Source organism: Ascaphus truei, chromosome 5, assembly GCF_040206685.1.
Source record: "Ascaphus truei isolate aAscTru1 chromosome 5, aAscTru1.hap1, whole genome shotgun sequence".
Taxonomy (NCBI): Eukaryota; Metazoa; Chordata; class Amphibia; order Anura; family Ascaphidae; genus Ascaphus; species Ascaphus truei.
In genome coordinates this window covers 155,187,292-155,209,431 of record NC_134487.1, presented here as the reverse complement: position 1 = coordinate 155,209,431, position 22,140 = coordinate 155,187,292, and the positions used below count along the sequence as shown (strand labels likewise).

Sequence of the window (22,140 nt, the reverse complement as noted above, 5' to 3'; positions counted from 1 at the left end):
TTTCAACATGCAATCATTTTTTTCCCTTTACTTTTCCTGAGTGCCTTTGCTTGCGATTTGTGAACTATTTTAGGGATTAGGGAGGAGAGCAAAAATTAATGTAATATTTGGTCTGCAATCAATCTCCTAACCTCTTAGTATCACAATGAAAGCATTGCTGGTCCATTATGACAACTACAAAAAAAACAAAATACTTATATTAAGGTTCATTTAATTAATTAAAAAAAAGAGTTAAATTATAAACAATGTACACCGAGGGCAACCGCTTCAGTGCACAGTAGGGGAGGAGTCGCCCGCTACAACTATTCAGAGATGTTATCAAATTCTGCAGCCGAGATAATTATTCCCTTTCTTTGGATGACCCGAGTTGACAAACACCTCTAACTAAAGATCTGTGTCAAAAGAGATTACTGTACATTAACAAGTTTTCAACATACGGCAGAGGTTTGATATATAACTCCCTATAAATTAGGCCAGAATATTTTAAAGCTGCAGATCAACACACGTCGGTGATGTTGAACAGATGTAAAGGTAATTGATGCGTTTCACCCCTTTGTGCAACAATGACATGACTTGCCCTACCTGTCACAGGCAGGAGTTCCAGGGGAGAGTAAATGCTGAATTAACGTACATGACACTTTTTACAATCCCAATTGAAAAGGAAAAAAAATTAAACAACTTCCAATGGAATAAGGTTTAATATTACAGAAAATCTATGATATTTATTAAACTTAGTTTCTCAAGTTACAGTTTTGCATTATACAAAGCATTTTAATGACTGTTAAAAAGATTTTTTTTTTTACAAATTGAAATGTGATACCCTTTTCTCCAAGTATTTTAATTGCCATATAGTTGTTTAAAAATACACATTAAAACGTATGTTTCAGACACGACTTTCTATATTCTCAAAAACCACAAAATACATAGAATATACTTTACAGGTGTGGGGAAACAAACTCTTCTAGTAAGTATATGTAATACTTTGCTCATCATTAATAGCTTTATGGTGTGAAATGCTCAAACTTACATAGAAATTCTAAATTTGAGCGCATACAGAACATTTTAAACTTAAAAATGTATTGCGACAAATAATCACAGTTTGTTTCTTTATGAAAGATTTGGTTTAAAAAAACAAAAAAAAAACTTTTGGATTGAAGCACAGTACAAAACTTAAGATTTTTGATCTGCAGTACCTTCCTAAATAATTTTAAGCATGTCATTGCCAGTGGAAAAAAGGACTTACTAAATAAAAATATGTATACTAAAATTCACAATAAAAAGAATTTGTAATAAATACAGACACGTCATGCCGGAATAGGGCAACCATTTATATCAACTGTTAGCCTCTTGGCTTGGGGGAAGGGGGGGTGGGGGGGGGGGGAAGGATAGAAGAGGGGGGAAAAAAATGAAAAAAAATTGGTGCAAATCATGTACCTTACATGGGTTTTAATACACTAAAAAGATGACCTGAATTGTTTTGCTCTCACAATTCACTGCCATTTCACCCCTTGGTTGCCAGAAGTGCCTGCAATACGTTCGTGTCAGTCCCCTCTTGTAGGATTAGAACTGAGATCTAAGGCTTACTGTACAGACAAAAGGGTGGAAAGTGCTCAACAATAACAAATACCTTCCAAGCAGGAAGCCCTGCAAATCTTTGCTCTGGCATATGTATAGTAGCATTGCCACTCGACCACATAGGGCAAAACAGCACATATGCCTTAACAAGCGTGCTAAAATGCTGCTACTTGTGTGTGGCTACCCTGAATAATACTTTTTTGTAAAGAGCCAAAATACAGCTTTATTACTACAGTACTTTACTCCTCTGCTGCCTGAGAGGCCACAGCAATGTGCTGCTGGCACCTGTAGCAGAAAAAGGGTAATTATACTCCTGAGTGCCTTAATGCAATACAATGGTAAATTACAGGGAGAGATCACAAGTTAAAAGCAGTCTTGTGGAAAGGATTATGCATTCCCAGAAGTTTTCAAACCTTTACACTGTGTAAAAAAAGGAAGTTATTGGGTAAACATTAAACAAAAAGTACATGCAACTTTCCCTGATCTCTTCATTTTTATGTTGATAAAACAATAACATTTGCAAAAATAACAATTGATTTTTTTCGGTCAATATAATTGTAGACTTTCAGTGCTTACCTAGATACTTCAAAGTCAATAAAAAAAAAAGTAATATTTTAAGTTGGAAGTGTCTGAGGCAGCTTGAAAGATTGATGTTAATAAACCAGAAACACGGTAGTTTAGAAGCAGTTTGCTTTGGAAATGAACTCTTGATATGCTGGAAGAACCTGGAGAGGCCAGAAAGCACAGACTGGTGTCTAGCAGTTATTCAATGAAGTATACCAAAAAAAATTATCTATTTGCTTTCCAATTGCTGTGGCTTGCCGGAGTACCTTCCAACTCTAGAAGACTTTGTTCTCCACAAAATAAAAATTATACAAATAGTATGTTTTAAAAGCAACAGATTGCTTAAAAGTAGGACCAAGTGAAACCAACTAATGCTGCATAAGCCATTTTAGACAATATTAACACCATGTGCACCAGCCTTTATACTTTCAGTTTAAAACTATTTCCTTAAAGAGTAGCAGTGTGTCATAACGCTTCATTCTCTATTAATGTTTTTGAATATCTTCATTGTCCCTTATTTCATATAGCCCTTTCACTGCTGGATGAAACTTCAATATACTTCAGGATGAAGCAGGGTTTAAACCTCCAGCAGTAAAGGACTTAATAAATCAAGTATTATAAACCAGGAATAGTGTTGCCTTGTATAATACCCAATCAGGAGAAAAACACAGGGCAATTGGTGTGGGACCCATCTTTGAAAATACTGTTAAGCTGCAAGAACAGCAATACAATTTCATTGAAACAATGCTGACATATTTGACATTGGCTGTTGTCTGTGTTACCCCAGCAGTGCTCAGAGGTTTTTGAAAATACATTAACTGTGTATAGTTGCCTACATGTTTTCCCAAAGATACACATTTTATTTTTATTTGCTATAAAACGGTCAGATTTCCATTGTATTGTACATAGATATGCACCTAAACAGCAGCAAGTGAATGCTAATAAAATAAAAACTGCCACTTAGCACCTATGATCTAAATCTTAAGGATACTGATCGGATTTCTCTTACACAACCCAACCCATCTTAACTTGTGCGTCTTACAAACCGAGTACCAGCAAAATGATCAAGCGCGGCCTCTCCTAAACTCAACTACAAACAGGAGTTGCTACAAAAGCCATCAACCTATAGACATGCTAAACCTATTAAAGTAACCAATTGTGGAAAATACTGAGCCGCATGATCTGGATTCTGCTGTAAGTAGTTTGAGAATAGATATTTAAAAGTAATGGACAATGCTGCTCACTTAGGTTCAGGTTCACAAAACGCCATTAACTTAACGAGCCATTAACTGAACACCTTAAGTTCTAATTGGTATCTTCTTGCAGTATTAATTGCATTTTTCAGCCATAACAGGCCCTTGCATTGCTATAATGGTTGTTAGTGCTAACGATATGCAAACATTCACAGAGCTCAGTTCTAGTTAACACAGGGGTTGAACAACGCTCTACTTGGGTATTACCTAGAGGTGGCATTCGCTGCATTCAGACACTGAAATATAGGTTTTGCTGGAGGGGGAGAGAGGGGCTTCTATTTTATTAGCGCCCCAAGTGCGTGCGTTCTCACATATATATATATATTTATATATATATATATATATATTTCAAATTGACACATGGAGAGACACTTGTGCTCACAAAGGAGCCCACCTGAGAGATATGCCAAAGCATAATTTAATTACTCCTATACGCATATCTCCCTCACAGGCTCCTTTTTGAGCATAGGTAACCCGCCACAGGTTGTTTCAAGGTTGGTTTCTGATCATTAGCTTTGTGAATTCGCATAAGGCTCATTACCGATTTCAGTCCATGACGTTATGAGCCCACACTTAATGGCGCTTTGCGGATCTGGGCCTTTAATGGTATACTCTAACAAACCGCTGATTAAAGACAAAGCATTAAAGTATATATAATAATGAAGCTGATTAGATGTCATCTCATCACAACTGACTGACAACTGCAGCTCTGTAATTCAATTGTCCTGCGACTGTGAAGAGAAATTCTAGGCACAGTCATTAGAAACTTTATTTACAGTATTTATTAGGAATTGAAGTTGACAGCAAATAAAAAACAAAGCTGCTGAACTGGGCAGACTGAGAAACGATGGAGTAAAAATACCTATTCCAGAGGAAAAAACATATTGCAGATAGCATTCCCCTATGACATTGTACACAGCTTAAGAGTAAATCGCATTAATTAAATCCCTTCGACCATAGAGAACGGTTTAATATCAGACCTGTGTGTTGGGACATTTATAAATATATTTTTATTTTGACAAAAGTAATAAAAAAATAACAGCAATCAAGCCTCAATCTAAAAGGATTACATTGCACTTTTGTATATTAATTTGCAAGAATAGCAGTGAACAGCCAGAATCCTGCAAATTGAATAAATAATGATATGATCAGCTGCACTAAAACTATATATAGAAAGGATATCTATTTAGAAACATACTTCGACAAGGATCATACATATACTTGAAACAAATATTATATAAATTGCATACTACAGTAAAATTAACCGTGGGATATGACTTGCAGATAAAACCCCCCAAATGAATAGAAACTTCTTTTTACTCTGCATTTTACAAATAAAGTTCTCAAAGGATCAAAACGTGTTTTTTTAAGCTAGGTAGGAAGCAGAGAGTCTCCAGAGCTGAACAGTTCATGTCAGTTCTGGAAACCCCACTTCTTGAGATACTTACCTCCGTAGGGGAAGCCGGTAGCAGCTCCGCAGATTTGAAGCTCCAAGTTACACAGGCCACTAGGAAGCTGCAAGGTATGATGCCACTGCTTCCTATTGGGAAATTTAAGCCGCCATTTCGATAGCCCCACACAACCCAGCCAGAGCCGCTACTGCCCTCCCCCCCCCCCCCCCCCGTACGGAGGTAATTATCTTGGCAAGCAGGAGTCTCCGGAGCTGAAATTAACGCAGATCTATGAAGACCCCCTGTGTCAAACCTAGAACTACAATTTAAAAAAAGACGAGCAGAATTGCGTCTTTAAAGACCCTGTACATTTTAAATGTCAAATTGGCACCAAAACAGGATGAAAGTCATATTTGTGAGGGTTACAATTTCATTGCTAAAGGAGCCGGACAGAAAATAATAAAAGCAAACCCTGACAGAACTTATGATTTATCCCAAGTAGCAGTAGATTGTAAAATAGTACTTAAATTATATAGTGGGGATAATTAGGTGGGGTGAATATAAAAATTAAAAAAAACAAAATACTGAAATGCAGACTAGAAATTAGACACCCGGAGAAAGGAAGGGATAGTAAAAATAGAGCATTATTTCCTTGGCAGCCAATGGGGATATTGGACCAGTTCAGCTGGCGAGGGTCTTAATACATACGTCTGGCAAAAATGAAGAAATTTAGGATGAGCAAAATGGAGTACATACACTACATGCTTTTATTAAAATAGTACAGTATGTACCAGAAAAGATAATGGGTAGCAAAAGAAAAAAATAAAAGTAGTTTATTCAAGGTAAATGAAAACAGTGGGGTGTAGTAACAAAGAGACTGCCTGTAGCACTTAACCGTTTGCTACTAGCTTTAGAAATGAAAGCAGAAAGTGAATGTGCATGCAAACAGTGCACAGGAAGCAGTCCAGTGTGAAGATCTACAGAAAAGATACTTTGATTTTTATAGTAACCATGTCCCGTTTCAAATATGGATTTTCACACAATTTAAAGTCAGTTTTACAGTAGAGATGAGATTGCTGTAATAAACTCCTTTCCTGCAGCTGGAGGTGAAATAAGATGACTATTACAGGGTAATTAAAGCTACCGTCCCCCTAAATGAATGTAAATAATATATTTATTTTACTTGATGTAACAGTAAAACAAGCCTGATTATTCGTATGTATGCTCCAATATGGGAATATCTGTTTTTGAGTTGGTATGCTTATAACTACATGGGTATAATTTATTTTACTAAAAAAAATTAAATCTGTGTAATCAAATACTTCTCATGCTTTGATAAGAATGTTCAGATACCAATGTATTCCCCAAATACTGCATCTATAATGTGAATTTATTACACATACAGTATATAGTGTTATAATCTAATAGGAATTAAGATCATCTACATTTCCATTCAGTGGGAGTCTTATTTCACACTCAATGCAGTTTAGCAGCTTATCCCTTTTTTGGCACTTAAACCATTCATACTATACAGATGTGCAATTATTAACCCTAATGCTGGTGAAGGGGTTATCTTTCAAGTCCTGTATGTTAGTAGAACAAGGGAAAGAGGGACTTTTGAAAGCAGCAGTGCATGTAGCAAGATCCTAAAGTATTGTTTTGTGTGCGTGTGTAAATGTTTATATACACACTATTGTAAATCAGTACTCACTTCTGTACTAGTTTAAGTCAGTGATCCATTGGATCAGGATCATGTGGATCATTACCACTTAAACACAGTTCAGATCCAATGAAGGAGTGGGGATGTTGCTATGATATGCAATATCCCTTTAACAGATTATCTGCTTGGTCTGGTACTAAAATTTCAGGTTAGTACAATAAAAATTAACACATTCTAGGAAGATGGCTGGTTTACATGTAACACGTTGTGTGATTTGTACTGCATTTTAGATTTAGAACCAAAAGAAATATCCTAAATGGAACAGTACAAACAGCAATGTACTGTATATGAAATATGTTACCGTAGACCAAAATATTTATTTTGCCGTTATTCCATACCTTAACTAAGCAAATACTGGGTTTTGGCAACTTTGCTCAGGAGAATGAATCTGCTCGACAATGAAGCATGTGACTAGGATGATAAAAATGAAGTGAAATCACTTTACTGTAGAACACCTAGCATTGCTACTTTCACAATCGTAAGCGACTACAGTGCAAGTGAGAGATTTTGTTGCTGTGCTACAAATCAAGGACTTAACAGCATTTTCAAATTGTCCAAGAAATAAAAAAAATATGATGCATACAGTATGCCGGGTCCAATTAAAAAAAAAAAAATTACAATTATATCACCTGTTAACAGTCCAGGAAACAAATTATATGCAAGAGAATACATAGGATAAGGCACACCAGACAAGGTAGTGGTTTTAAGCAATACTGAAAGCATTATTATCCTACACTAAAGAGGTGCTTTGCTTTTAGGACAGTTGCAGCCAGCATGTAGAGGTTTGTCACTTTGCTTTAACAGGAGACTTGGACTAAAGAAAAAAAAAAATCTGGATGCTAGTTTGAAAGATTCACAAATGGACTTGTAAATTAATTTCTACAAACAATAGCGTATATTTATATATAAATATACATTTATCCTTTGCAACAGTAAAGGACAAACATGTATATGTTATGATTTAATCTAGTTTCAGATATAGATGCCGGGCACATTTCTTAAACCTCCCTTGAGGTGTAAGCCTTGCTTTTACAACAAACATGAGTGTACTTCAGTAATAGGTAAATCCTCTCTCTTTGGACGAAATACTGACGTACTCCCTCATTTTCACACAATAGCAACTGGATTAAAACTGGTACTAGAACTTCTTTACTACAATGGAAAAAACGGTATTGCATCCATGCTTTATTCCCTTGTAAACCACCAACTAAATATTCTGCTACTGGAAGGTCCTCGGAAAGGCGATTGTAGGTTTGCTCACAAAAACAAAGTCACGATTTGCAAACAAATGTGGTTATACCAGGATAAAGAATGTGACAATTGGGTAAAATTCGTGTTATGCAGAATGTGGCCACAAAGCCACAATACGCAGCAGTAGCTGTTTCCTCTTCGTATGGTTAAAAAGAGGGTGCAAGAGTGTGTACAGTAGTTTTCAACTTTGACTAAAAGAAAAGTAAAGGCGGTTGAATCTTTGAAGGAAAAGGATGCAAAAGTCCCAGGGGTAAAAAGATGCAGCTTAATGCAGTTAATTATATAAAAAAAAAACAAAAAAAAACTTCCCCAGCCTCTAAAATGACCAGCTTGGTAAACTTGAACTAATTTGAAATTGTAACCATAATCTCCCTCCCACCCCCCCAAATATATATATTTTTAAATAACTGGCGACCAAGTAATTAATTTAAAAGCAATTAAGATCGCATATTCTGTAGCTTTGCTTCTTTATCCTTCAGAAGAGACTTATTTGTCAAAAAGTCTGCTAACAAACTAACAATTCAATCTTAATTTACTTTATAAAAGAAGGTTAAAGATTGGCAATATGCTGTTTTTTGGGTTCGGCACAAAATCATTGCACACAGCTAAACATCCAAATATAATATAATAATGATATGGAATGTGTAGTCAGTTTCGAGACAAAAAGCCTCAAAAAACAATGTGATGTGAACTGCCACATTAAATAAACCTGTGCTGATAACAATCTATACACCGTGATGCCAGAGTCCCCGTTTGCTGCTGCAGAACAATGTGCTGAAGGCACTTCTGCTGCAAAGGGATTGAAGGCGTAGAGCAAATAGATTTCATATGTCAATCTTGAGAACACAGTGACTGGGATGCATGTAGCCGCGATGTGGGGTATCGCACCCCATCTGGTGGTAATTGCCATTGACATGAATAGCAGTTACAGCCAGATCGGGTGCTATACCCCACGTCGTGGCTAGATGCATTCCCGATCATTGTCTTCTCATGACTGGCATATGAAATCTATTTGCTGTACATCATGAAGTCCTTTGCTGCAGAAGATGCCTTCAGCACATTGTACTGCAATTAACTGCCAGTCTCTGCAGCAGCAAACAGGTTATGCTTTTGTATTGTTCTAACATCCTATAAAAACAGCTGTATTCTGCAAAAGCACATAGGCACCACCTCCCACCCCCCCACAAAAAAATATATAAATAAAAATCATACCCTGTTCAACCTATCTGTATATTGCATTTGATGCAAGCTACATATCCTAATGATTGTTAAATAGTGTTTTAACCATGTGGTCTGAACCTGCCCTGAAAAATACCTTACTCAGTCACACCTAAAATATTTTTTTCCATATATATTTATATATATATAATCTTTATAATTTTCTTTTGCTTATATGATCTCTTTAATATGTAGAAGAATACATCTGGGTTTTTTCCTGTTTTCTATTGCAATAAACTGTAGTTGACCGTTAATAATTACTTTTTGCCTGTGTTAGGTATGCAAAGTACCTATCCCTACATTTTAAAATGCACTGAACTTTATTCTCGTCTAACACAATAAGACAATACAAAATAACAAAGCCGACAAACCATAAAAACAAAGAAATGCATAAAATGTCATCATAAAAAGTACATGGAAGGCCAAATTGAAAAGAGATCTCTAAAAAAAACCTGTAACCCCTTCACCTTTGAAAGCCAGGCTTTGCGAGTTACCTTTCATAACCGTAGGCTTTTCAATCCATTGAGTTGCCATAGCAATAAGAAAATGCATAAGTATGGTCTGTCAATGCACTATTCGCCATGGACGAGGTTGCGTTGGCTGCGTCTCCTGCATTGCTGAAGTCTATAACAGCGTTGAAGGGATTACAATAACCTCAGTCGGCAGATTTAATATTTGCGTCAAGATTAATAAAATAAATAGGATTTTAAAAAATTTGTCGTGCATGATATCAGGAATAGTGATCCTTTTGTAGAGTGATGAAAAACAAAAGCCATCATTCATAATGCTACTTTGAAAATTCTTTAAATAATTTTTTTTTGTGTTTTTTTTTTTAAATAAGAAGTGAAGATTGAAGACGTCCTTTAGTAAGATGATTAGGGAAGCTTTAAAAAGATGGATATAGCTGAAACCAAGACATGCAGAGTTCCTTTTCCTTAGTATCAGCCAATCAATGTATTATGGCAGTCTTCCTTCTCAACTGAACACAGTGTTGTGGAGAAAATTAGAGGCAGCGAGAAAATGTTCTGGTTCCCATCCGTTCAGGTCTTTAATGTATCAACTTGGCATCCAGGCGCAACCAGTGCAGGCCCTGGCGGGTATAACGTACCAGTTCTGTCATGGTGCTTGAGTTAAAGATCAGAGGGCCCATAACTTTATCCAGTTCCGTAAAAAACTCTGGAGAAGGCAACAAAACAAGTTAAGTGATCATCAAGTGATGCAACGGTTGTCTAAAAACTTTAAAGGAGTTCAAGCTATAGTTATTTGTGACCTATACACTAAAATAGAACTTTTTTTATACATGGGTACTAATAAGGAGGACCTAGACAGAGCATAGACAGGCATACATCTAAACAGCAAATAGTTCCTACCGTTTTGCTCTTTACAGAGTTGTTCAGCTTGGTCCCAAATTTCGGTGGCGTACAGAAAGTTGGACGTGACTTGGACATAGCTGGCTGCCATCTGGTGGATCCTCTGTGGAATAGTCACCGAAGACGTACCCCCTGAAGTACTGGATATGTTGCAGGAATAGTTGCTTGAATTGCCAGGAGACAGCTTTGGAGACACTGGGGAAGGCATACTGACCGATTTGCTGTGCACAGAAAGCAAACAAATAAGTTAAGGAAAGACCAAATAAGACCATCTGAGTTAATCAGGGTTTGAAAGCACATTCCTAATCAGATATGCCACGATTTTTTGCCTATACAAATTACCTCACATGCCGTCTCTAACTCTCCCAACATACCACTTGAAATATACACTCTCCAGGCAGGGATTTCCTTTCCTATTACCTGATTTTGTTTATTGCACGTAGTGTATTATAATCCCCGGTATTGTTTCTTGTAAAGCGCCGTCTCGAGTACACAGTGAACACTATATAAAGAAATACATACCCTGTACTTGGCAATGTTTGCCGTTATTAAATACATTATTAAATGACTCAGTTTAAAGCTTTTGAAAAATATGGTGAGCTTGAATTAATAGCTACAAAGGAGCAGTATGATATAGGCATTACTGAAACATGGTGGGATGAAACTCATGATAGGGCAGTTCATTAAGGGGGCGATTTCCTTTTTTGGAAGGATCGAGCAAACAGACGAGGAGGTGAAGTACGTCTATGTTAAACCAGAGCTAAAACCGATTATAACGGAAGATATTTATGAACAGAATTATGAAAATGTAGAGACCTTGTGGATAGAAATTATCAGTGATCTAAAAGTACAAAGAAAATGTTTGTAGGGATATGCTATAAACCACCAAATATCTGAGATAGAGGAAGCCAAAATACATTTGCAAATGGAGAAGATCTCAATACTGGGGGTAGCGGAATGGTAATCCTCGCTCAGCATAAAAATATATTTGTCTCCAGCGGGGAGGGCAGGGGGTTTTGTTAGGTGCTTGCTGGGATGAATTGACATCATAACAAAGAGAAGAAGAATCCCAGACGTAAAAGCACTAAAGTATCCCCAAGTGTAAGTGTCTCTAAATGAATAATGACTAAGTTAATACGTATGGTTAATACGTCGTAGTTTTATTTGTAATACTTAAAATAAAGTGATCAATTCAAACATATGCCGACGAATGCAAACGGAGAAAGCATCAAAACTAGGTCTTGTTTGCATAATGGGGGATTTTAATTATCCAGACAGACTGGGGCAATGACATTAGCATTAAAATGAAAGGAAACAGTTTTTTTGGGGGTGCTTAAAGACAATTACATGACCCAAATTGAGGAACCAACCAGGATAGGGGCAATACTGGATTTGTTTGATATAACAAATATAGAAGTAATAACAAATATTCAAGTCCGGGGACATTTGGGCAACGGTTATCATAACATGGTCTCATTTGAAATAAATTATGAAAAAAACATATAACTTGGGTTCAACAAAGACTTGAAACGTTAGAAAGGCAGATTTTTTTTTATAAAACGAGGACTAATCGACAAGGAATAAATTGAGATGATGTTTTTGCAGGGAAGAATATGGAAGATAAGTGGGCATTCATTAAAACATTGTTAGAAAAGTACATTTATCAGTGTATATACCCTTGGGTAAAATATAAAAGAAACAGGTCTAAACCAATGTGGCTTAATAAAAAGGAAGGGGAGGAAATGGAAAAGAAGAGGCAGGCATTTCGCTTATTGAAGTCAGAAGGGACGGAGTGGCATCATGTCACAAGAAGGAATGTAACAAAAGTTGCATACGGGCAATCGAATTAGCAAAAATGGATAATGAAAAAAGATTGCAATAGAAAGCAAGATCAACCCTATAGAGTTCTTTAAGTACCTTAAAGACAACAAAAATAGAAAAGAAAATATATGACCCTTTCAGTGTGAGATGGGCAGGCAGATTATTGGAGATAAGGAAAAAGCAGAGGTATTAAACAAATTCTTTGCCTCTGTATTTACTAGGGAAGACTCAATTGCAATAGCAGTGCCGCAGGAGGAAACCACAACCTTAACGAACAATTGGTTAACTGAGGTAAAAGTTCATAGGCACTTGATAAAATTAAAGTAAATATGGCACCTGGCTCCTGATGGCATACATCCAAGAGTTCTTAAGGAGTTAAGTTCAGTAATGGCCAAACCATTACATTTAATATTCAAGGACTACATTTCCACAGGCTCAGTACCACAAGATTGGCATAAATCAGACATGGTGCCAATATTTATAAAAGGGAGCTAAATCACAACCGGGGAATTACAGACCTGTAAGTTAACATCAATAGTGGGAAAGCTACTTGAAGTTTTAGTACGGGATAATATTCAGGAATAGCTAATGGAAAACAGAATTATTAGTAATAGTCAGTGTGGATAGAAGGATAGATCATGCCAAACTAACCTTTAGTTTCTTTGAGGAGGTAAGTAGGAATTTAGACCAGTGTAACGCAGTAGATGTGGTTTACTTAGCAAAGGCTTTTGATACGGTTCCACACAAGAGGTTAGTATACAAAATAAAGCAAATTGGACTCAGTAAAAATATTTGCACCTGGATTGAAAACTGGTTGAAGGATAGACAACAGAGAGTGGTCATAAATGGATTTTTTTCAGGTTGGGCTAAAGTGAGTGGAGTACCTCAAGGATCATTACTGGGACCCCTGCTTTTTTAACATGAATATTAATGACATTGAGGTTGGCATATAGAGCAGTCTCTCTCTTTGCTGATGACACTAAATTGTGTAAGGTAGTAGAATCAGAGAAGGATCTAATTTCTCTCCAGAAGGACTTGACTGGAAACTTGGGCAGGTAAATGGCGGGTGAGGGTTAATACAGATAAATGTAAGGTTATGCACTTGGGAAACAAGAGTAAACTGTCAATTTGCAAATTAAATGGGGATAAATTTAAATAAATCTTGATGGAGAAGGATTTAGGTGTGTTTGCAGACAGCAGGCTTAGCAATAGTGTCCAAAGTCATGCAGTAGCTGCAAAGGCAAATAAGATCTTATCTTGCATTAAACGGCGATGGAAGGGAAGTAACCAGAATTATGCCCCTTTACAAAGCATTAGAAAGACCTTGAATATTGGATACAATTTTGGGAAGCACTCCATAGAAAAGACGATATGAAACTAGAGAAAGTGCAGAGAAGAGTCACCGAATTAATAAAGGGGATGGATAATCTGATTTATGTTGAGACTAGCTAAATTATATGTTTACATTAGAAAAGAGGCATCTAAGAGGGGATATGATAACTATATACAAATACAGTCGGGGAACAATACAAGGAGCTTTCAAAATAACTATTCGTCCCACGGGCAGTACAAAGGACTCTGTGTCATCACTTTAGGTTGGAGGAAAAGAGATTTCTCCAGGAACAAACTAAAGAGTTCTTTACAGTAAGGGCAGTTAAAACGTAGAATTCATTACCCATTAAGACGGTGATGGCAGATACAATAGATATCTTTAAAAAAAGGGCTGGACATCTTTTTAGAAAACGAAAGTATACAGGGATATACCAAATAAGTAAACATGGGAAGGATGTTGGTCCAGGGAGTAATCTGATTGCCAATATTTGGAGCCAGGAAGGAATACAATATTTCCTTTATGAGATCATTAGATATTTCACTTTTTTTGTTGTTTGGCGTGCTCTGGATCAATATACTGTAAGTACAAATATAGGATAAAGCAGGGGGGCGCGTGATTTTGTAGGGGAAGCGCGTGGCGGTTGCAGATCCCCCGCACTCTTCACACAGGCATGTAAATTAAATGCCGGGGAGGTGCGAGGCCTCTGCAACTTCCCATACCTGCTCTCAGCCGGCTCTTCAACGACGTCGCCATGACGACGTCGCCATGACGCGTGGAGCCTGAGAACCAGTAAGGAGGGGGCGCAGGCAAGGGGGAGCAAAACAAAAAAAATTGTGCACCCCTGGGATAAAGTATCTGTCGTCTAAATTCAGCAAAGGCTGAACTATGATGGATGTATGTCTTTTCAACCTGATCTGTTATAACTATGTAACATGTAAAAATATATATATTCCTTTGCAGGTCCTGCTAAATTAGGATATTGTAATATTTGCCTTATGGTCTCATCCCGAGCGCAACTTGGGAACTACACATGCACGACATAAGCATACAAATGAACCTCAATACAATAAAGCACATAACTAGCTTTCAAATGCATGGTAAATATCTTCCTTAAGGATGTGCAGTGATTGATATGATTGTACGTATATTTACACGCCCACAGTTCCACTACCTTGTTACAGAATTACTGTTCCACTGTTGAAATAAAATTGATTTTAGAGAGCCTCCATGTTCTACAGCAGCGGTGCGCAAACTGGGGCGCGCAAGATTATGTAGGGGGGGGGGGGCGCAGGTTGCCTGCGGGGAAACCTGGAAGCGGGCAGAGCTGTGCACGGGCGGCCAGAAGCTCTGTTCTGTGTCTTGCAGAGGGGTGGGGCTTCTCTCTGCACACAGACAAGCCCTCCTTCTCCTGCTGTCTGTTTCCCGCCCCAGTTTTCAGCAGACCACCGAGGGACTACCACAGGAGCAGGCTTAGTACTCCCCCCCCCCTTAACCCTCCCCAGATAAAAGTGTGTGTGTGTGTTCGTTGTGATTGTGTGTGTGGTGTGTGGGTGATGTGATTGATTATGTGATGTGTCTGTTGGTTTTGTCTGTGTGTGTGTGTTGTGATTGTCTGTGTTGGTTGTGATTGAGTGTATTGGTTGTGATGGTGTGTGGGTGTTGTGATTGAGTATGTGTGGGTGTTGTGTCTGTGTCGGTTGTGATTGAGTATGTGTTGTGTGTTTGTTGTGTCTGTTGGTTCTGTGTGTTGTGTCTGGGTGTGTGTTTTTGTTGTGATGTGTGTTGGCTATGTGTGTTGTGATTGAGTATGTGTGATGTGTTTGTGTTGTGATTGTGTGTGTGTGTTGTGATTGAATGAAGCGGTGCACAAACTGGGGGGGGTGGGGTGGCGCAAGATTATTTAGAGGGGACGCGTGCGGCGAAACCTGGTGTTGCGCAGCCAGCAGATGCCGTGCGCGGGTGGGCGAAAAAGCTGTGCGCGGGCGGCCAAGATGTGCGCAGGCAACCGAACAGGCTAGTGCAGGTGGTGGCCACGTGATGCTGTGTACGCACGCGCGGGCGTGCTTCGGAGGTACGGGGCAGGAGCACGCCCGAGCGCTGTGATGTCAAACGCCTCTCCTTCCGGTGTCTGCCCTGCAATAGCGCTGTGTTCCTGCTCTCCTCTGCTGGCAACCTGCTTCGCTGCGATCCTCTGCAAGTGAAAGGGTAGGCTGCACCTATATCAATCCTACTATGAATGTAAAGAAATAATGAAGGGAAAAAAAAGTGAAAACACTTCCCCGCTCGTGCTTGCAAAATTATGCAGCACACCTTGTGCTCATGCTTGGAGAGTTGGTGATGTCACCGCTCTCAGCGGTAGCGTGGACGCAGCCTAATTTTGCAAGCGCAAGCTGTTGAAATATGTAAATATTTAAACATATTTGTATTTACATTGTATACCGTTTAATAAAGGGTTTTTTTTCATGTGATTTTGATTACATCAGGCAGGGGGGGCCCGAGAAATTTTATGAATGAAAAGGGGGCTCGGCCTAAAAAGTTTGCTCACCCCTGTTCTACAGCATAGATATTTTATAAATATTTCTAAAATATGGTGCAAATCGGGTTGCCAGGTGTCCGGTATTTGGTTACTCTGTCTAGTACAAAATGAGAGATAATACGGACATGTATGTGTATTACCTCTCCGGACTGCTAGGGGCTGGGCAGCTTCCTCCATCCTGATTGATTGCTGCTGTGTAATGCAGCCAATCGGGATGGGGTGGCAGGAGCCTGGGGGTGGGACCAAAGAGCAGAGGAAAAGCATGGAGCAGAGAGAGGCGAGGCTGTGTCCTGCCTGTGTATTTGTTCTGTTTTGTGCGTTTGTGAATTTGTACTGGTGCGTGTGCGTGTTTTCTCTGGCTGTCCTGTGGCGGTGATGACGGGGGGGGGGGGGGGGTGCGGTGAGAGGATGAAGGGGAGGGGGGATGAGAGAGGATGAAGGGGAGGGGGGATGAGAGAGGATGAAGGGGAGGGGGGATGAGAGAGGATGAAGGGGAGGGGGGATGAGAGAGGATGAAGGGGAGGGGGGATGAGAGAGGATGAAGGGGAGGGGGGGATGAAGGCAGGGGGGGTGAAGGCAGGGGGGATGAGAGGATGAAGGGAGGGGGGATGAGAGGATGAAGGGAGGGGGGGGTGAGAGGATGAAGGGAGGGATGAGAGGATGAAGGGATGAGAGGATGAAGAGAGGGGAGGATGAGGGGGTGAGAATAAGGGGAGAGAGAGGATGAGGAGGGGTGCAACAATCTTGGAATTTGTGGGAGGAGCATTAAGATTAGTATTGCTTGCCATGTACAGTATGACTGCAGGTAATTTATTTATAAATGATCTGACCATTACATCATTTTTTTTAAAATTTCACTCCAAGCATGCATTAATTTGCACTATTTCCAAAAAAAATTTAAAAAAATAAATAAATCGGAAGGGCACTCCCTCCCAAGACTCCTCCCCAGATTTTTTACGAAATAGAATATAAAGTGGTGCAAATTGGTGAATACTTGCAGTGAAATTTAGAAAAAAATTAATAACAGTCGGGTCATTTATAAATAACGTTCTTCCCCACCAAAGATTCTCGCGCGTGTCGCACCTTTCACCATTGTGTCCAGTATTTTTGGAAAAGCCACCTGGCAACCCTAGGTGCAAATGGCTTTTATTGCTCAAGAAAATCAGAAATTGTTTGTCAGTTATAATGTATACATTCGTAAACCACCATTACAAATTATAGGTCAAATGCACCCACTTTAATGTAAACTCAACATATGTTATCAAATGAGATTTAGTATTTCAGACGAGATAAAAGCCTTCCTGAAAAAAGCCATCTCTACCCTGGGATCCACAGAACCAAATCTCATATCAGATTTATACCAACTGTAGGAATCTGTCCCTGTCTTTAGATGCATTTTGCCATGCCAGCAGCTAGTAGGGAGGGATTCGTCACAGGCCCAAAAAAAAAAACATGTAAAAAGCAAAAATAAAATAAAAAAAAACCTGACTTGAAACCCAGGTGTATATCTCCTTGAGCAAGACAACCGTTGACCATGTGCCTCATAAGATATTAAGAGCCAGATTCCTCAGTGCCTATGTGATAGCTAGTAGAGCTACAAGTCTACAAGATTGAGTGGGAAAAAATGCACTGCTTTATTTGCCTTTCATGATTATCCCTTATGGTAGTGGGCCCTATGGGACATACCCAAGCAGTCTAAATAACATTGGAGGCAGACAAGTGTGGTTAAATAAAAATAAGCAGGTTTTTTTTGTGTGTTGATTTACCACCACTGCTTGTAGAACTTTCTGACCAAAGCCTGCGTCAACTGAGGCCTAAATGTCTACTTTTAAATATTTTCTGATGGTATCAAACTCCCAAGTCGTTTCAGATTGTCACACTGCACAGCTCCGAGGGAGATGCTTGAGCCTACAGTGCTAGTTATATGGCTATTGCCCTTGCCGAGTACACCCTCAGCTTTCCTAAAACTTTGTGCTCTGCTGCTCATATGCTTTTTTTATTTTTTAAAAACAGGACGTAATAAAGCATGCCGCTGTTGCTTCCAACGTGACATACACTCTCCTGAGCCAATTTGGGATGAAAATGAATCCTTGTACTCTGTCCAGATAGCATTTTATGCAACGGACCACATCATATGTGTGCAGTTGTTTGTTTACGGTTGGCTTGGTTTGGACAGAAACAAATTGCCATTTCTTGGTTCAGATTAAATAATCATATTACGTTTAGTAAAAAGCGATATCCTTGTCTCAATACAATTTTATCTTGCTGGATGTAATGACTACGGGGAAAATTGTCTTCAGTCAATATTCTTATTTCTATGCTGCAGTGGTTTAAACATACGTTTCATTATCGAAAGGTCCCAAAATTTAATATTTTTCTTAATTTATGGCCAAAGTCACTTAATTGGCTGTATGAACTTCCTGTTAGGATCCTCTCAACCAACGCAGATACATTTCTAAATGTTCACTTCTAATGAACGGATTCAATTCTTTATCAAATCCCCTTTATTTAAAATCTACGGGGCAGTTAGACGTTTTACAAACATAATCCTGTTTTGTCTACTCATACCATTTTATAAAACAGAGCCAAATGATGAAGAAAATAGTTAATAGTGACCAAATCTAAGTGAAGTGAAAAACAATTTCTTATATTTTTTTCAATTCTCCCACCAGGAAGTGTAACATGAGTATGCAAAAACTCAGTTCTGTATAAAGAACGTAACACGCAAAAACAATGTTGGGAAAAGTCCTTGGAGATACTGCCAATCCAAATGGTAGTGCGGTATATATACTGAAAGGGTTTTCTTCAATTAGAAAAATATGAAGAAAAGTTGGCGTTTGACAATTGGTATACGCAAGCATGCATTTTTTTTTTATTCACTGACACCAGTAAGCTCCTTGTCTCCACTACTTCTATAACGGAGTTTAGTGACTCCATTCAGAACTTCAGAAAGGTATAAAATTCTTAAAACACAACACAGCCCTAAAACTTCCCGTGGCTTGCTTTACTTGACTTTATTAATAGTTGCTGCTAAACACCAGGCTTTTATTTTGTTTTGTGCTGTGCCATCATTGTTTCAAACCACTATTTTAGTTATTAAAATTTGTTTTAACCTTAACACTATTCCTTATCCGTAAGCACTAACAGGGCATTGAGTGCAACTAGAGCAATGACTTTACTCTCCTTATAGTACTAACCTGATAATAATAATAATTAAAAAAAATAATAATAATAATAATCTCCTGCACCTACAAAAAGTGCATCTGTGGAATGCCCCAAGTCATGAAAGACCACCGGACTAGTTGCCCCCACCTGCTCGACGTCAGAGCCTTTCAAAGTAGTGCCCATTGCCATTAAGGATGACCAGGAAAAATATCAAACACATGGATTGCAAATGAAAGTATGTCATACAGGTACCAAAATGGGAAAAAAGCGTTTATTGCTGGCATTAAATGCAAGATGAAATGTTATGGAAACAGGAATGATCAACTGTACATAAAACCTTGCCTTACTGCTATGAGGGGACGTCGTCATGTTTTATTTTATATATCTGTCTTAAAGTTAAATAACATGTTAAAGTTTGTTTATATATATTTAAAAAAATAACTACATTTCTTACCTTCCAAGACCAGGAGATGGAGCTTGAGAATTACTATATGAATTCTGTAATTGAAATAAATAAAAACATTATTGCATCATAGAAGCTTAGCTCAGCATACAACTTTTTGTGCTGCATTTGTGTTTTACACAGACCCTGTGAACTACCACCCACTTGGTAGGAGCAGTATTTTATATAAAATAATAATAATAATTATATATATATAAAATTATTATTTATTTAGACTAAACCAGTATTGCATTTAGAAATAACACAATGGTTGTCAGCCAGAAGGTACATAGCTAATGGAGATGAGCAACAGGTCAAAAAGGCAACTCTTTGCATTGCTAGAATATTCTGCTAAAGCAACAGATCACACCACTAATAACCTATGATTTTCAGTCTTTATGGAGAACCATCTTGTAAAAAAGTGTGCAAAGTAACGCAATCCTAGCAACACTTCTCACAGAACACAATTCTGTTTCAAAATTAAATATTTTTTTTCATTACTAGTCATTTGACGTCTTACATTATAGCGACATCAAACTAGCAGTAAATGGGTTGGCTATGTGGTTAAACATACATTTTAATTTGTTAATTCTCAAATAAAAAACTAATAGTTCTCAGTTTATGTATATATTTATAAAATGTGCTAGTATATTTGCGAGATATTCTCATACGTTGGTAAAAAAAAGAGCTAAGTAAGATATTTGCAATTGGTGACCAATTTTTTTTCACAGGCAGCAAATGTCAATTTTTCCACATTCACGAACTTGCGCAGTGGTTTTTGCCATTTCTTGTTAAGGTAGCCATCTTTGCTATGAGGGAGCTTTTGCCTACGGTATGTTCATCTCTACACTTGTGGCACAAAAAATATTAACTGTTAACTCTTCTGCATCTGACATTTTTAATTGGGAGTTCTGTGTTAATGCTGTGCAAGAACATTTTTATTCACTTGGCATGTTTAAGTCAATTACAAAGCCTCAGGTGTGGCATTAAGCGGAAAATTTAAAAAAGGGACCAATCGCTGGTACGTCCACTATCAAGGTTAGCAAATATCCCTACTAAAAACACAAAGGAAAAATATCTTGCCAAGATGCAGCTGGACATTCACTACATGAATATTTTTATTCTATAGAATGCGACAATCTGGGCGTCAACTCGCTCTTACTTATGGGGAGACTAGAATGTTTTGAAATCAACATGTTGCACACCACCTCAATCAAGAATCAATTCAAAATGAGGTCTTGCCAACTTGTGCAAGTTAATTAGGTTACAGTGTAAACTCTTTAATGGCAAACTAGAATTTTGGTTTTTATAACTTGCAATACAACTGTTTCTCCGTGACCTGCATCCACTTTAAGGGGATCCCATGGGAAGACACGTCAGTTTAGGGCAGTCATTTAAGACTTTGAAATTCCCTAGCTATTTTTTCATTATACATTTACTGGCCATTGTAGCACTGTAGTTGTAAACACAATAATAAATGTAAAAATTGGTAATTGGCACAGAGGTTAAATACATAAGCCGCTACCTGGTGAATAGATGTCATTAACTGGGAAAGATGTTATAATCGCTATAGCAGTAAACACACACAGCACTTACTTTCAGGTGCTCGGTTAATGTTTTGGAATATTTCAATGCACTCTCTTTCTTTAGTTTAAACAGTCTCAGGTACAAAAGGGATTGACAACGAAGACTGCAGGGACAAAAGAAAAGATCCATGAGATACTCAACAAGCCATGATAATGATTTTCTAGTTTAATATTACGACTACAAATAAAGCAGTAAACATCCCGTAAAGAAAAGCTGGAAATAAAAATTCTATGGTAACTATGTGCTACACAAATTCCTAAATGGAGAATTTCCTAATGGCGTGCTCATTTCTGTTATTGTTTACTGGATTCCCTCAAAGACCTTCCGAACTCAATACAGGCATACCCCGCATTAACGTACGCAATGGGACCGGAGCATGTATGTAAAGCGAAAATGCACTTAAAGTGAAGCACTACTTTTTTTCCACTTATCGATGCATGTACTGTACGGCAATCGTCATATACGTGCATAACTGATGTAAATAACGCATGTGTAACAAGCTCTATAGTGTCCCCGCTTGCGCACAGCTTCGGTACAGGTAGGGAGCCGGTATTGCTGTTCAGGACGTGCTGACAGGCGCATGCGTGAGCTGCCGTTTGCCTATTGAGCGATATGTACTTACTCGCGAGTGTACTTAAAGTGAGTGTCCTTAAACCGGGGTATGCCTGTACATCATTTTACTATTTCTCGGATTCATAAACATTATTGAATTATCTAAACAATTGCACCTCTGTACACATGTGCAGGTTCACTATATAAGGCTAGGTGCCAAGTAATGTAATGGTAATCGCAATTAAACCACTTTCCTGTAGGCCTTTTTTGCATCCTGAACACAGTTACCAATAAAATGACCACTTGCATTATTGATTATCAACCTTCTCTCTACAGAAGCAAAGGGATCAACTGCTAAAAAA

At 38.2% G+C, this 22,140-nt stretch overlaps 1 protein-coding gene across 2 annotated transcripts in view; it reads right to left on the bottom strand.

The window, feature by feature from the left end:
- Positions 1-806: 806 nt before the first annotated feature.
- The window catches only part of AFF4 (ALF transcription elongation factor 4), a 100,205-nt gene continuing 78,871 nt past the window's right edge, over positions 807-22,140 (bottom strand). For both annotated transcript variants that reach the window (XM_075601089.1, XM_075601088.1), the window contains 4 exons: positions 21,236-21,329; positions 19,652-19,695; positions 10,343-10,563; positions 807-10,148 (listed from right to left, as the gene is read on the bottom strand). In XM_075601089.1, the coding sequence (XP_075457204.1) occupies positions 10,021-10,148; positions 10,343-10,563; positions 19,652-19,695; positions 21,236-21,329 (487 nt within the window). In that variant the 3' untranslated portion in view covers positions 807-10,020. The remainder of the gene's footprint in view (positions 10,149-10,342; positions 10,564-19,651; positions 19,696-21,235; positions 21,330-22,140) is intronic.